This window comes from Cervus elaphus, chromosome 5 (genome assembly GCF_910594005.1).
Source record: "Cervus elaphus chromosome 5, mCerEla1.1, whole genome shotgun sequence".
Classification (NCBI taxonomy): domain Eukaryota; kingdom Metazoa; phylum Chordata; class Mammalia; order Artiodactyla; family Cervidae; genus Cervus; species Cervus elaphus.
Genome location: NC_057819.1, coordinates 122,803,448 through 122,818,075, shown reverse-complemented (window position 1 = coordinate 122,818,075; position 14,628 = coordinate 122,803,448). Strand labels below are relative to the sequence as shown.

The following is a 14,628-nucleotide window of genomic DNA, read 5'->3' as shown; positions in this document are numbered from 1 at the left end:
TCCTTAGGGGGAAGTTTATTTCCCGGTCAGAAAAGGAGAAGCAGGGACAGGCTCCTGTGCATTCTAGGCCCGGGCCTGACCGGGGAGGGTGGGGTCGGGTGGGGTGGGGGCAGAGGGGACGGCTCCAGCGGTGCAAGCTTGGTCCCACGGTTGTCCTGGCTGGGTCCAGGGAGGGCCTGCTGGGGATGGTGGCACCGAGCCTTGGGGCAGAGGCGGCAGGCCAGCGGGCCCAGAGGACGGCACATATGGAGGCAATAAATACTGACGGGCCAGGCACACGACTCCAGGCCTGCAGGCCAGGAGGGACAAGTAAGGCTCGGCCACTGGCTTTGTCTGCCGAGGGCTCTCTCTTGGGGCCGTGGGCTCTAGGCACTGCCCACTGGGACAAAGAAGGCAGAGGTGTGAGGACACCCAGCCTCCCAGATGGGACTGGAGGCCACTTTTGAGTTTTGGCAATTTGGGTTTTCCCAAGCCCCTGGAGCTGTCCCCCGCAGGCCTGGCCAGGCCAGGGCAGACTAGGGACCAGCACATCCCAGAAGCCTTCCCAGACCACGGGGATCACAGACGGGGTAGGGATGGTGGGGGGTGGGGGGAGACACCACATGCTCATGCAGACACAGGGTTAGAGGTTAGTGACGCCCCCACAGCACACGTTCCACATGTTAAGGCATCATGGTTAGACCGTTACTGACAGTGATGGATGGACTGACCGGGGAGAGGTGAAAGCTGGAGGAAAACCGGCCCCACGAGGCCCCACGCGGTACACCCCACCCCCACCAGGAAGGGGGCGACAGGAGTCCAGGTAACATAACAGGAAAGGCCCAGGGGACCTGAGCACCCTGAGCCCCACTGCGATGCCTGACTCCCATGCCAAGGACTCAGGTCGGGTCAGGACAGTGGGGGAATCTCGAAGGATACAGAAGGGGAGGTAGAGGCCTCCCTCCCCACAGCACAGGCGGAAGCAGCAACAACACTAGACCACCGAGGAGGCTGGGGCCAGCGGGCTGGAAGGGTGGAGGAGGGACAGGCCAGTCAGGAGGCAGACCGGGGGCAGTGGTGGCAGCGTGGGCGGGCCCTGTCAGCACTTTGGTCTGGGGTCGGGAAGGGTGGGGTGGTGGGGTGGGGCACGTCCGTCCTTCCGTCCGCCCGCCCTGCCCGCCTCCCGGCGTGGCTCAGTCCTTCCATTCCTTCTTGATGGTGAGGTTCCACTCCCAGGACAGGTGGTCAGTCCTGTCATCGTCTGTGAAGCGGGACTTGATGTTGTAGCTGCCTCGAGCCAGCATGCCCTTGGGCGCCTCCTCCATGGGGGTCAGGAACTCATACTCCTCCGCCCGGGGCCCATAGCTCCCCACCATGTAGTCGGTCTTGTCAACTGCGGGGTGCAGGGAGGGCGTCCGTCAGGGAGCAGAGCCCGGCCTTCCCCCGCTCCCTCCCGATGCCCCGTGAGCCCCTGGGTGGCCGCCTCCCTCCTGGTGCCCCCCCCCCCCCACTCACTCTTCACGCCTTTCCTGTACGTGTGCTGGATGTACTTCATGCCGGACACGATCTCTCGGTTCACCTGCAAGGAGGCACCCAAGCGGGGCTCAGCCAGACTCTCCAGTCCGAGCCCCCAGCGCCCCCCTGAGCCTCCTCCTTACCCGGAAGGAGATTTTTATCCGATATTCCACACCTTCCTTCAGCACAAAGGACTGCTTCTTGAAGCTCTCCAGATCACCTGCGTTTGAGAGGAACGCCACACTAGGAGCTTCAGGTAGGGGAAGCCACTCCGGCCCTGGTGGGGTGCCCCGTCTGCACCTCTCACACCCCCACCCCCTGGCATCCCAGGCCACACCAAACACACACACACACACACCCAGACACACCCCACCCCTAATCCCAGGCCACACCACACACACACACACACACACCCCGACCCAGACCCACCCCACCCCTAATCCCAGGCCACACCACACACACACACACACACACACACACCCAGACCCACCCCACCCCTAATCCCAGGCCACACCACACACACACACACACACACACACACCCCGACCCAGACCCACCCCACCCCTAATCCCAGGCCACACCACACACACACACACCGACCCAGACCCACCCCACCCCTAATCCCAGGCCACCACACACACACACACACACACACACACACAGACCCAGACCCACCCCACCCCTAATCCCAGGCCACACCACACACACACACACACACCGACCCAGACCCACCCCACCCCTAATCCCAGGCCAACACACACACACACACCGACCCAGACCCACCCCACCCCTAATCCCAGGCCACACCACACACACACACACCCACACCCACCGACCCAGACCCACCCGACCCCTAATCCCAGGCCACCACACACACACACACACACACACACACACACACCCAGACCCAGACCCACCCCACCCCTAATCCCAGGCCAACACACACACACACACACACACACACACACACACACACACACACACACACACACACACACACACCCAGACCCACCCCACCCCTAATCCCAGGCCAACACACACACACACACACACACACACACACCCCCACCCCTAATCCCAGGCCACACCAAAGCCAGAGCCTTAAGACCACTTGGTTGCACTTCCTATGCTCCCCACAAGAGGGCACCAGCACCTCAACAAATTATTTTTAGCGGAAGCAGCAGGGTGCCAGGCAGCCCCAGCTAGGAGCCTGGAGATGCCACTCACCTGTCAGGTCCAGCTCCAGGGGGCCCGGGGCAGTGCTACACACCAGGGTCAGTCGGGTCACCACAACATTGGGGACATTGGGGTCTGCGGAGTGACAGCAAGTTAGAGCTCCTCCAGCGGGGAAAATAGTGGCGGACACCCAGAAAAGTGACAGGTGTCCACACACCCCACCAGGGCCCACTTACCAGCAGACACAGCCACACGGCCCAGGAGGGCCTCCTTGTACTTGCGCAGACTCTCGTCGTCCTTGTCCAGCTCCTGGATCTCCTGGATGCTCTTCTGGGCCGGGGGCTTGTAGTTGACTGAGTGCTCGTCCTCCTCGTTCTCCGCAGCAATCTGTGCCAGCTGCTCAGCTGTGGGCTCCTGCTCAGCCATACTCACCTCTAGCTGGATGTGAGACACCTGTGAGCAGGGTAGCAGGGGCTGTGGCAGCCTGGAGGGACCCACAGTGTGTCCCCATCTGCCCTGCTGCAGGACCAGCAAGTGATCTGCACTGGCTCTCTGCAGGTGGCCAAGCCCCCAACCTGGGCCCAAGGGGAGGTGCACGTTCTGTAACAGGAAGGCAGCTGACAGCCAGAACTTCGAAAAGGGCCCAGACACAGGCTCCTGAAGCCCAAAGGGGCCACCTCCTCGCCCTGCCCACCTCATAGGACCCTCACCCCAGCATCCAGAGCTAAATGAAAGCTGCAGCCTGCTCTCAGAGGGAACCTAGCTCCCCTGCTGCCCAGGAAGCAGCAGCACCTGGGTCCAACCACGAAGCATCAGAACCAAGAGCTGCTTCCTGTTCTGAGCTGCTCAGGCCCTCCCCTTAAAGAACCCCTCTTGCTGGGTTCTGACCAGCCTGTTCCTTCGAAAACGCCCCAGCTACAAACCAAGGCCTTTGTGCAGGACATGGGTCAGTCATGTCTCACTCCAACCCAAACACAGGGCTCTCCTAGGGCTCAGATGACGGGGCTAGCCTAAGTCCCACAGGTAAGTCCTAAAATGGCCTGAAAGACCCCACCTGTCTGACAAACCAATCTCTTAACTGTGAGGGTCTGTGACCTAAAATTTGGTAACTGCTGCAGCCATGTGATGGGTAGTCTCAAAATCCTCCTTCCGCCCCAGCCCCAGAAGAGCCCAGAGCAGTGCTGTCAAAGCGAGAAGTGATGGGGCAGCCACAGGACTTCCTTCGCTCAGCATGACCGTCGCACCCCATAGAATCCCTGAGGAGTATCTGAGACCGACTCAGACTAGACCCGGCGGTGTGGGAGGTGGGTCAGGGCCACCGGTTGCCAGTAAAGACAGCCAATGCCGGGACGTGCATGAGGACCAGATCTTACAAAGGGCCGCTGGGGACCCGGAACCGCCCGGCCGCCACAAGCAGGGTGGGGCCGGCTCGTTTTTCCAAGCTTCCTTGCAGCTTCCTCTGGAATTCCTCTAGAAGGCTCACGCCCTAACGTTACCCAAGCGCGGCCGCAGGCGACAAAATCATTTAAGTGCGATGGCGAGGCCCGCACTTCCGCAGGGCCTGCAATCTGGGCCAGGCGAGGCCCGGCAAGCAGGGTGGGGCGCAGGGACCTCACCTCCCAGGAGAGGAGGCGTCCCGCCTGGCCCCGGTCCGCGCGCACCAGCGAGGAGGGGGCTGCCGGGTACGAGCAGCGACCACAAAATAGGTCTGCACAGACCCCGGCTCCCGCCCCCGGCACCCGCGCCCCCGCCTCCAAATCCCCGCGCCCCCGATCGCACGTGGGCCCGCCCTGCGCCCGGGGCGCCGCCCGCTGTCAATGCCGCCCCCGCCCTGCGCAGATTCCCCCAGCGGGACTGGCGGGCGGGGCGGGAAGCGAGAACAAAGGCGAGGCTCCGGCCTCCTTCCCCGCGGCCGCCTCGCCCGCCGTGCCCACCGCGCTCGCTGGCCCCGCCGCCCGCACTCACCGGAGGATCGTCCGCGCCGCTCTCGCGCTCCCTCCCGCACAGAATGACGAACGTCGCCGCCCCGCCCGCGCGCGCCCTGCCGGCCACTTCCGGGGTCACGCGACTTCCGCTCGCGCCGGGCGGGCCGCGGATAGCGCATGTGCGAGGGGCTGCCGGCAGCGCGCCGCCGCCATCTTGCGGACCGGCCTTGTGGGCGCGTCCGTTTGGGCAGCGCGGCAGAGGAGACTGATGCGGTTGGGGCTTCTGTGCCCTTTGTCACAGGCGTTTTTTAGTCTCGGGTATCCCCAGGAGTCAGCCGGCAAGCTGAAGGGGCCGGGAAGTGAGACGGTCTCGCTGAGCCCGACGGGAAACCTGGGCGCGGCATGGCATTTCTGCGAGGTGCTGGGACGCGCGTGTGTCTCGGGCGCGTCTCCATCAGCGGGCATCTCTCCTTCCGAGGGCACGCAGCCATCACGCCGCGGGGACGAGCCGGCACAGCCGGTCCCCTCAAGGAACCGGGGTCCGCGAGTGGCAGCCGTCCGGCCTTCGGCTACCTTCGCGCCCACTCGCCGCTGTCCGCTCCCCCGGAAGTTATCGTCGGAAGTTCATCCACTGGTGTTCAAAGAGCTCTCTCCAGGCCTTTCCCCTTCCAGACCAAGTCAGCATGCGGTCGCCCTTTTGGGAGCTCCTAGCCCAGAGGCCACCCGGCGTGGCGACTATCGGACACATGCCCACGCGTTCAACCAGCGAGCATTTTGTAGCCCCAAGCAGGGCCTATGATTTGTAGCCAGCCTGGCGGAGCCTGCGCTCCCGACGTCGGTGTAGCACGCATCTCTTTCTTCGCCGCCTCCTCTCGGAGTGCAGGACCTCAAATGCTTCACACCCGAGTCATCACAAACACACACCCCTGGATTGCGCGTGGTGGGGTGCCTTTTAGGTCACAGAACCTAATGTGAAATATTGCCCTTGGTATCTTTTGGAAATGTCTTAATTTGAGGGGAATATTTGCCAGTTTTCTGTAACTAAGAGTCACATGGTCAGCTTAACATGTAGAAAATTGAATTGGCCAAAGGCAGAGCATTCCTATCTTGTATTTATTCCATACACGCTTTTGAGGCTTTCTGTTGGCGCACCTGCAAAGCGCGCCGCTAGACCCGGCCGCCCTCGTCCTCTGTCCTGCTACACTGCAGAATCGCTGACTGAGCAAAGTTTGTTTTTCAGTAACCTAAGTGCTTTTTGAAAACTATCAAACTCTGTTATATTAGTCACCTATTGCTGTGTAAAAACATAACCTTGGAATTTAGCAGCTTAGAAGGACCAATATACACTGTCTTCACCGAGGATCAGGGAGCGCTGTGCTGGGTGTTTCTGGCTCCAGTCTAGTGAGGTTGTGGTTGAACTGTGAGCCAGGGCCCTGGTTTCAGGATCTGCAGGAATTCCAAGCTTATGCACGTGCTGTGGGCAGGAGGCTCTGATCCTCACAGGCTGTTGGTTGGAGGATTTAGTTCCCTGCTGCCCACAGCTTCTGGCTTCTCTGTAATGCAGCTGGCTTTCCCCGAGTGAGGCCTCAGAAAGAGAATTCGAGCCAGGTAAACAGCAAGTGCCCCAAACAAAGCCACAGTGCCCTTTACAACCTAGTATCAGAGGTGCCATTGCTTCTACTCCGGCTGGTCACGTGGAGCTTCCCCAGTACAGTGCTGGAGGGGACCACAGGGACATGAGGACAAGGAGCTGTGCTGGGCCATTCAGCCATCTTGGAGGTGGCCCACCACATGGATGAAGGTAGAAAGAAGGAATATGAAGCCCAGAGTATATACCGTCAGCTTCTGTAGGTGCCCTCCAGCTTTTCTCCAACCCTGTGTCATCTTTGCCCTCATCTCCTTACCACATGAGTGAGTTTGAAGATAACCTCAAATGTCACTTTTACCATATATATTTTCGCATGTATTTCTACACACAATATTCTAAGTAAAAAGGTCCTTTGGGAATTAATAACAGCGGTATCATCATCCCACCTGCTATGTAACAAACCACTCCAGAACTTCCCTGGTGGTCCAGTGGTTAAGATTCTGAGCTGCCAATGCATGGGGAACAGGTTCAATTCCTGATCAGGGAACTAAGATCCCATATGCTGCTTGAAGTGATAAAATGAAAACAATAACAAAAAGATGACCATGTTGCATAGCGCTCAGCCTGGGCTGTTGAAGGACTTCCCACGTGGCTCCTGCGGTATTTTGGCCACTGGGACTTCAAAAACAAATGTTCCAAGAAACCTGTTTTCTGTGCCTGAAAGAAGGACAGGGCCCAGCAGTAAGAGCAGGTGAGAATCAGAAATAGAGATATATGAAACAATAGCCAACACTGAGTTCACAAATCACTCGGTTTATTACACACAATTACAAAGCAGGGACTAGGGGGTAATGAACCACTCCAGGGAGAAGCTTGAGACGGAGCCCTCTAAGCATGATCTGCGTCTTTAGTCCCAGGGCCATAGGTCTCAAGACAAACATGAATGGGAAGTTGCCTTCTGCTCCAGCAGGCCCTCTGGCAGTGTCCGAAATAGCTGGAACAGCTCTCAGCAGTATAGAGTAGGTTCCTCCACAGAAAGAGTCTTCAAAGTAACGGGTGTAGTGGTCTCTTCTTAAGGAGAAGCAGTTAACACTAGGGAGAGGGGTCTTGACTCTTAACAGTTGTTCTTTTTCTTTGACATACATCATCTTTCAAGCTTCTTGTATAAAGTAATACTCTTAGTTTATCACTTAAGATACAGTGCTACAGCAGACATTTCAAAACAACTAACATGGAAGTTCACATTGGCCAGTGTGACTCTTACTTTTAACTACTTAACATATCTTCACATAGCTTAAATCCCATGAGTTTCACACAAGGTGAGTAGTAATCATAACAGAAATCACTTCATAACGGATTAGATTCCACCTCTCAATGGGAAGAGAAGCAAAGGATGATGTGTGGCCTTCTACCACACACTGCCTCTCAGGACCCCCCAAAGTCTCATCCCATCATGGTTTCTGGTCAGGACTCAGGTGAGGATGAATCTGGGGACCCAGAAGACCTGCTTTGTGGCACGAGGCAAACCTATATCATCTCACTCCCTGACCATCAGAATTGTGACCATAATAAAATGTGTGTTTCACGCCAAGTTTTGTAGTAATTTATAGAGCAGTTAAGTACCTGGAATACCAACCAAGAAAATTAAAAAATTCTTTTTATTTTAATTATCTGTATTTAGTTTTGATTGCATGGGGTCTTCATTGCTGCCTGTGGGCTTTCTCTAGTGGCAGGCAGGGGCTACTCTTCGTTGTGATGCATGGGCTTCTCACTGCGGCAGCTTCTCTTGTTCGGGAGCTCAGGCTGTAGGCACACAGGCTTCAGTACTTGCATCACACAGACTTTAGTTTCTCCCCAGCATGTGGGATCTTCCTGCACCAGGGATTGATCCCATGTCCCCTACATTGGCAGGGGGATTCCTATCCACTGTACCACCAGGGAAATCCAACAAATTTATCACTATAGATCTAAACATTATTTTCCTTGATTGTACTGAGTGGTTTTACTTTTGGTTAGAGCTTTGTACATGGCGTTAGCTGTACTAGTATCTTCATAATAGGATCATCGTCTCTGCTCCTTGCAGTGTCCTGTTGAAGGACCAGGGTCACTGGTCCTTCGAGTCTCCCACAACTCTCTCTGGCTGGCAACACAACATCCAGTACTGACATTGTGTCCCTGCCCTCCATTCTTTCTGAAGGTACAGGTTGGACTGGCAGGAGCTGGACCTTTTTGGAATGTGACACATTTCTGGGGGAGGGAGGGATGACACTGTTTTGAACCTTTTGTCAGATTAGCAAAGAATCTTAAGAGATGTGACATGACATGGCATGGCCACACCCCGAGCATGCAGTGTGGCTGGGGAGGGCTGTGAAAGTATACCTTGAACCTTAACAGTATTCTGAGGAAAGAACTGTGGCTGTGTTCAAAGATTTACTTACAAGGACTTTAAAAATATATATATTCATTTGGCTGCGACGGGTCTTAGTTGTGACCTGCAGGATCTTCGATCTTCCTTGCAGTGTGCAGGTTCTTTTAGATGTGGCTTGTGGGATCTAGTTCCCTGACCAAGAATTGAACCCAGACCCCTTGCATTGGGAGCGAGGAGTCTTAGCCAGTGGACCACCAGGGAAGTCCCAAACATAAGGACATTTATTTCAGCATTTTCACAGTATCAAATGCTTTCATAACAAGGATCTGAAAAGCAGAGTAGATCACTGAGCAGACCCAGAGCATCTGCTGCTGCTGCTGCTGCTGCTAAGTCACTTCAGTAGTGTCCGACTCTGTGCGACCCCCCAGAGCATCTACACTGTAATAAATAAACGTATTAATTTAAAAACCCTGTGATGAACTAAAACTTTTTACATTATTCAAATAAAAATATTTAAGACATAGAAAGTCAGCTTTACTGAGGCAGAATTTACAAAATCCATCAGTTCAAAGTTGACAATTCAATTATTTTTTAGTAAATTTGTAGAAGGGCATAATCCTCAGGCCAAGAGAGTTTCCCTTGCACTATTTGTAGTTGACACCTACTCTAAGCCCTCTTTCCCCCCAGACTCTGGCAACCACTGTCCTGCTTTCTGCATCTGTACATTTGTCTTTCCTGGACAGTTCATGTTAGTGGAATCACACAATATATAACCTTCTGGTGTCTTGTGATTTCACCTAAGGTTTTGCAGTCCATCTATAGTGTAGAATGTATACTTTGTCTTGTTTATTGTATAAGTATAGCATATTTTGTTTTGTATTCACCTGTCAGTTGATGCACTTTTGGTTTCCTTTTTGTCTGTTATGAACATTTACATTTGTTTTTGCATGAATGTTTGGTTTGCTCGTTATCTTGGGTAGATAGCCAAGAGTGGATTTCCCCGTGTTTTCCAAGGTGTGTGCATGCGTGCTAAGTCGCTTCAGTTGTGTCCAACTCTTTGTGATCCTCTGGACTATATAGCCCACAGGCTCCTCTGTCCATGGGATTCTCCAGTCAACAATACTGGAGTGGGTTGCCAGGCCCTCCTCCAGGGCATCTTCCCAACCCAGGGATTGAACTTGTGCCTCTTATGTCTCCTGCATTGGCAAGCGGGTTCTTTACCTCTAGCACCAATTGGAAAGCCTTTTTCCAAGGTAGGAAAGTACCATTTTACAGTCCTGACAGCAATGTGGAAAAGTTCCAGTTGGGCACACCCTGGCCAACACTTGGCATTGTCTGTATTTTTGATTAAAGCTGTCCTAGTGGGACATGATGTTTGTGGCTTTGATTTGCATTTCCTTGATGAAGCGTCTTCTTTGGTACAACATCTGTTGAAGTTTTTTGTCCACTTTAAAATTGGGTTGTGCTATTCAGTTGCAAGACTACTAATGGGTCCTGGATAGGAGTCCTTTGTCAGATGTATCTCTGTTACTTGACGTTGTTTTTCTTTGTGTTTTGCTTTTAAGATATATTTATTTATTTTATCATTATTATTATTTTTGTCTGTGGTGGGTCTTGGTTGCTGCACTTGGGCTTTCTCTACTTGTGGCAAGTGTGAGCTACTCTCTAGTTGTGGTGCATAGGCTTCTCATTGCAATGGCTTCTCTTGTTGGGGGGCATGGGCTCTAGGCGCAAGGGCTTCAGTAGTTGCAGCACGTGAGCTCAGTAGTTGTGGCAGACTGGCTTAGTTGCTCTGTGACATGTGGAATCTTCTTGGCCCAGGTATAGAACTGTTGTTCCTTGCATTCCAGAGTGGATTCTTAACCACTGGACCACCAGGGAAGCCCAACATTGTTTTTCTTAATGACATCATTTGAAGGGCAACCTTTTAGTGAATTCTAACGTCAATTTTTTTTTCATGGCTCATGCTTTTGACGCTGTGTCTCAGAACTCTTTGCCAAAGCCAAAACTGTAAATGTTTTCTCCTATAGTTTCTTCTATTATGTGTATAATTTCAGCTTCCATTTAAGTCTACACTCTATCTTGAATTAATGTTTGTGTATAACCGAGTTAAGAGTTGAAAAGACTAATAGTTTTCACCCATTGAACTGTCTTGGCACCTTTGTTGAAATGTTATTCATCATAAACTTAAGGCTTTATTTGTCGACTCAGTTCTGTTTTGTAATCTATATGTCACAACCTCTTGATAACCATAGCTTTGTAGTAAGTTTTAAAACCTGGCAGTATAGGTTCTCAACTTTATTCTTCTTCTCAAAATTGTTTTGGCTATTCGAGGTCCTTTGAATTTTCATATAAATCTTAAAATCTGTTTTCAGTTTCTACAAAAGCACTTACTCATAGGGATTGTTGTTTAGTCACTGAGTCCATGGACTGTAGCCCCAGCAGACCCCTCTCTCCATGCTATTTACCGGGCAAGAATACTGGAGTGGGTTGTCATTTCCTTCAAGGGTCTTCCCAGTGCAGGGGTCAACCTGTGTCTCTTGCGTTGGCAGGTGGATTCTTTACCACTGAGCCACCTGGGACGCTCCATTACACTGAATCTATAGAGCAATTTGGGGAGAGTTGCCATTTTAACAATATTAAATGTTTCAACCCAAAACATGAGATTTCTATGCATGTATTTATTTAATGAAAAAAATTTTTTTTGACCAAGCCGCATGGCACACTGGCTCTTAGTTCCTTGACCAGGGATTGAACCTGTGCTCCCGGTAGTGGAAGCAGGGACTCTTAACCACTGTACCACCAGGGAAGTCCTTTAATTAATTTTTTTAACTGAAGTATAGTTGATTTACAGTGTTGTGTTTATTTCTGCTATATAGCAACGTGACTGAGTTGTACCCATATACACATTCTTTTTACTATTCTTTTCCACTACGGTTAATTCCCAGGGTATTGAATATAGTTGCCTATGCTATACAGTAGGACCTTGTTGTTTATCCATTCTACGTGTAATAGTTTGCATCTACTAACTCCAAACTCCCAGTCTATCCCTCCCCCATCCCACCCCAGGCATCTATTTAATCTTTAGTTTCTTTGTGTAGAATTTCGTAGTTTTCAGTGCGCCTGTGTGCAGGTCTTGTACTTTTATTATTAAATTTGTCCCTAAGGCTTTTTTTTTTTTTTTGACTGCCTTGTGTGGCATGTGGTATCTTAGTTCCCCTACCAGGGATGGAACCCACAACCCTGCAGCAGGAGCATGGAATCCTAACCACTGGACCACTGGGAAATTTTTAAGTTATTTTTAACATAACAATATCATTTACGTGCTTACCAAAATTAACAGTGCTTTCTAATATTATCTAATAGTTCATGTTCAATTTTTCTATCTCAAAGCTCTTATCTCAGGGGAGTTGAGGGATGGATTGGGAGTTTGGGATTCACAGATGCAAACTATTATAGATAGAATGGGTAAATAGCATTTTGTATACTGTACAGCACAAGGAAGTATATTTGGTATTCTATAATAAATCATAATGGAAAAGAATATGAAAAAGAATATATAGGAAAATCCCTGGCAGTCCAGTGGTTGTGCATGTTCAGTTGCTCAGTCATGTCCAACTCTTTGCAACCGCATGGACTGTAGCCTGCCAGACTCCTCTATCCATAGAATTTTTCCAGGCAAGAATACTGGAGTGGGTTGCCATTTCCTGCTCCAGGGAATCTTCCCAACCCAAGGATCAAACCCACGTCTTTTGTGTCTGTCTCCTGCATCAGCAGGCAGATTCTTTACCACTGTGCCCCTCATGACTGCAGTTTCACTGCTGAAGGCCCAGGTTCAGTCCTTGATCAGGGAACCAAGAAACTAAGACTCTACAAGCCCTGTGGCACAACAACAATACATATATAAAACAGAATCATTTTGCTGTATAGCAGAAATTAACACAACATTGTAAAACAACTGTATTTAATAAAATACCTTAAAAAGGAGAAACAGAACAACCCTCTCATTTCAGTTGGTTTATTCACATCAGGATCCAGATGGAGTCCACACTACACACTTGGATGGTGTGCCACTGAGAGGTTTCTTCTCATACCAACTGTCTGAAACCACACATCAGTGAAATTCTGACTGCTAACTGGAGTGACCCTGCCGGTTGAGAGCTCACTCCAAAGACTGTCCCTGCTTCAGGCCCCAGTCATGAGCTACCCACATTTTTTGCCAGCAGACTGCAAATTCAGAGGTTCCCTTCACTGCTTCCTCAGGTTCAATAAACAACTCAGAACTCAGGAAAATGATTTACTTCCAAATATCCATTTATTATAAATGATACAACTGAGGAACAGCCAAAGGGAGGAGATGTTTAGGACAAAGTATGGGGTGGGGGATGTTCCTGATGTTTCTGTGCCGTCTCCAGGTGCACCATCCTCCAAGCATTATGATGTTCGCCGATCCGGAAGCTCTTTAAACCCCATGGTTTAGAGGTTTTTCAGTACAAGGCATGACTGATTAAATCATTGGCCACTGGTGATTAACTCAATCTCCAACCCCTCTCCTCTCTGCAGAGGTCAGGGGGTAGGGGGTGGGGCTGAGAGTTCCAACTCTATGTCTTTCTGGTGACCAGCACCCACCCTAAAACTATTTAGGGGCCCACCAAGAGTCATTCATTAACATAAATTGAAAAGGCCTTATTATGAATAACAAAAGAGGATCCTATCACTCAGGACATCTCAAGGGATTTAGGAGTTCTGTTCCAGGAATAAAAGACAAAGATCAATTTATATAGTTATTATACCACATTCACTTTTTTTTTCACATTCACTTTTGATTCCTTTTCTATGCTTGTGGCACTTAGGTGAGAAGTTCCCATGGGCACTTGTGGATTTGCCAGGTGAATCCTCTAGTGTGACGTAATATGGGTAGTGTGGTATGTCTTCTGTTCCCCTTACATCTCAGGGGGGCATGAGTCCCAGGTCAGTTTGAGGAAGTGCTGTAGGCTTCCCAGTGCTTCATCTCAGGGGACACTCTGCTGGTCCTACCTGCAGTAAGGTATGGTAGGCTCTAGGGACTGCCTGGACCACTACTGTCTATCATCACATCAGCTGCTGAGGACTCATCCCAACATGCATCATTTTATTAAGCATCACAAAATGGTAATTTTTTTCTAACACTTTTGTGTTTCTTAGCTTGATTTTTTTTTTAAATATTTATTTATTTGACTGTGCCCAGTCTTAGCTGCAACACATAGGACCTTCAATCTTCATTGTGTCCTGCAGGATCTTTAGTTTCAGCACATGGGATCTATGTTCCTGACCAGAGATGGAACCCAGGCAGGCCCCCTGCTGTGGGAGCTCAGAGTGTTAGCCACTGGACCACCAGGGAAGTCCCTTAGCTGGATTTCTTTGTATTTTTTTTTTATTTTTTTTTTAAATTGCTTTTTCAGTTGGTGGTTTATTTATCTTTCTGTCAGTAAATTTTAATCTATCTCATACTTTTTAATAGCTGTATAGTATTTTCTATTATTTACCCAGTTGCTTACTCAATATTCTCTTTATAGACCCCATGGACTGTAGCCCACCAGGCTCCTCTGCCCATGGAATTCTCCAGGCAAGAATACTGGAGTGGGTTGCCATTTCTTTCTCCAGGGTGGATTTCTTTTTAAAAAACCTCCAGTCATCAGCTACTTAATCCCTTCAAACTACAGTTTGTATAGAAAAAATATTTGTTTCTTTCCTTTTATTGGCCAATTTTTAGAATGAATTAGTGCCCAAGTAATATCCAGAGGTGAACAGTAGATTTTTTTAAGTATCATTATGGACTCTTGGATGTTTATTTATTTGACAAAAAAAAAAAAGAAATACTAATTCTATTAAACCACTAATGGTAATTTGAATGGCTTGTTTATGATGGATTTGTATATTTAAAAAACTGGAATGCTACAATCTATATTCTATTCTCCCCCATCTCTCCGTTTAACAATAGTAATATTTTCTTAAATGCTTTAAAAAAAAAAGAAAACCTATATGGAACATGATTTTCTTAAACAGACTAAGATGCTTATGAGAGACATAAAACATGA

The 14,628-nt window shown here is 50.2% G+C and overlaps 1 protein-coding gene across 2 annotated transcripts; it reads right to left on the bottom strand.

Moving 5' to 3' along the window:
* On the bottom strand, nucleotides 1–4,747 carry ARHGDIA (Rho GDP dissociation inhibitor alpha). Of its 2 annotated transcripts, none has more exons than XM_043905194.1 (6): nucleotides 4,636–4,747; nucleotides 2,907–3,123; nucleotides 2,722–2,805; nucleotides 1,638–1,714; nucleotides 1,495–1,558; nucleotides 1–1,372 (listed from the first exon to the last, which is right to left on the bottom strand). In XM_043905194.1, exons 2-6 carry the CDS (start codon nucleotides 3,094–3,096, stop codon nucleotides 1,173–1,175), a joined length of 615 nt encoding a protein of 204 aa, XP_043761129.1. In that variant the 5' UTR covers nucleotides 3,097–3,123; nucleotides 4,636–4,747; the 3' UTR covers nucleotides 1–1,172. The 2 variants fall into 2 exon arrangements, with proteins under 2 accessions (XP_043761129.1, XP_043761130.1); XM_043905195.1 differs by lacking the exon at nucleotides 4,636–4,747 and adding an exon at nucleotides 4,287–4,437.
* Between the last annotated feature and the right edge of the window lie 9,881 nt (nucleotides 4,748–14,628).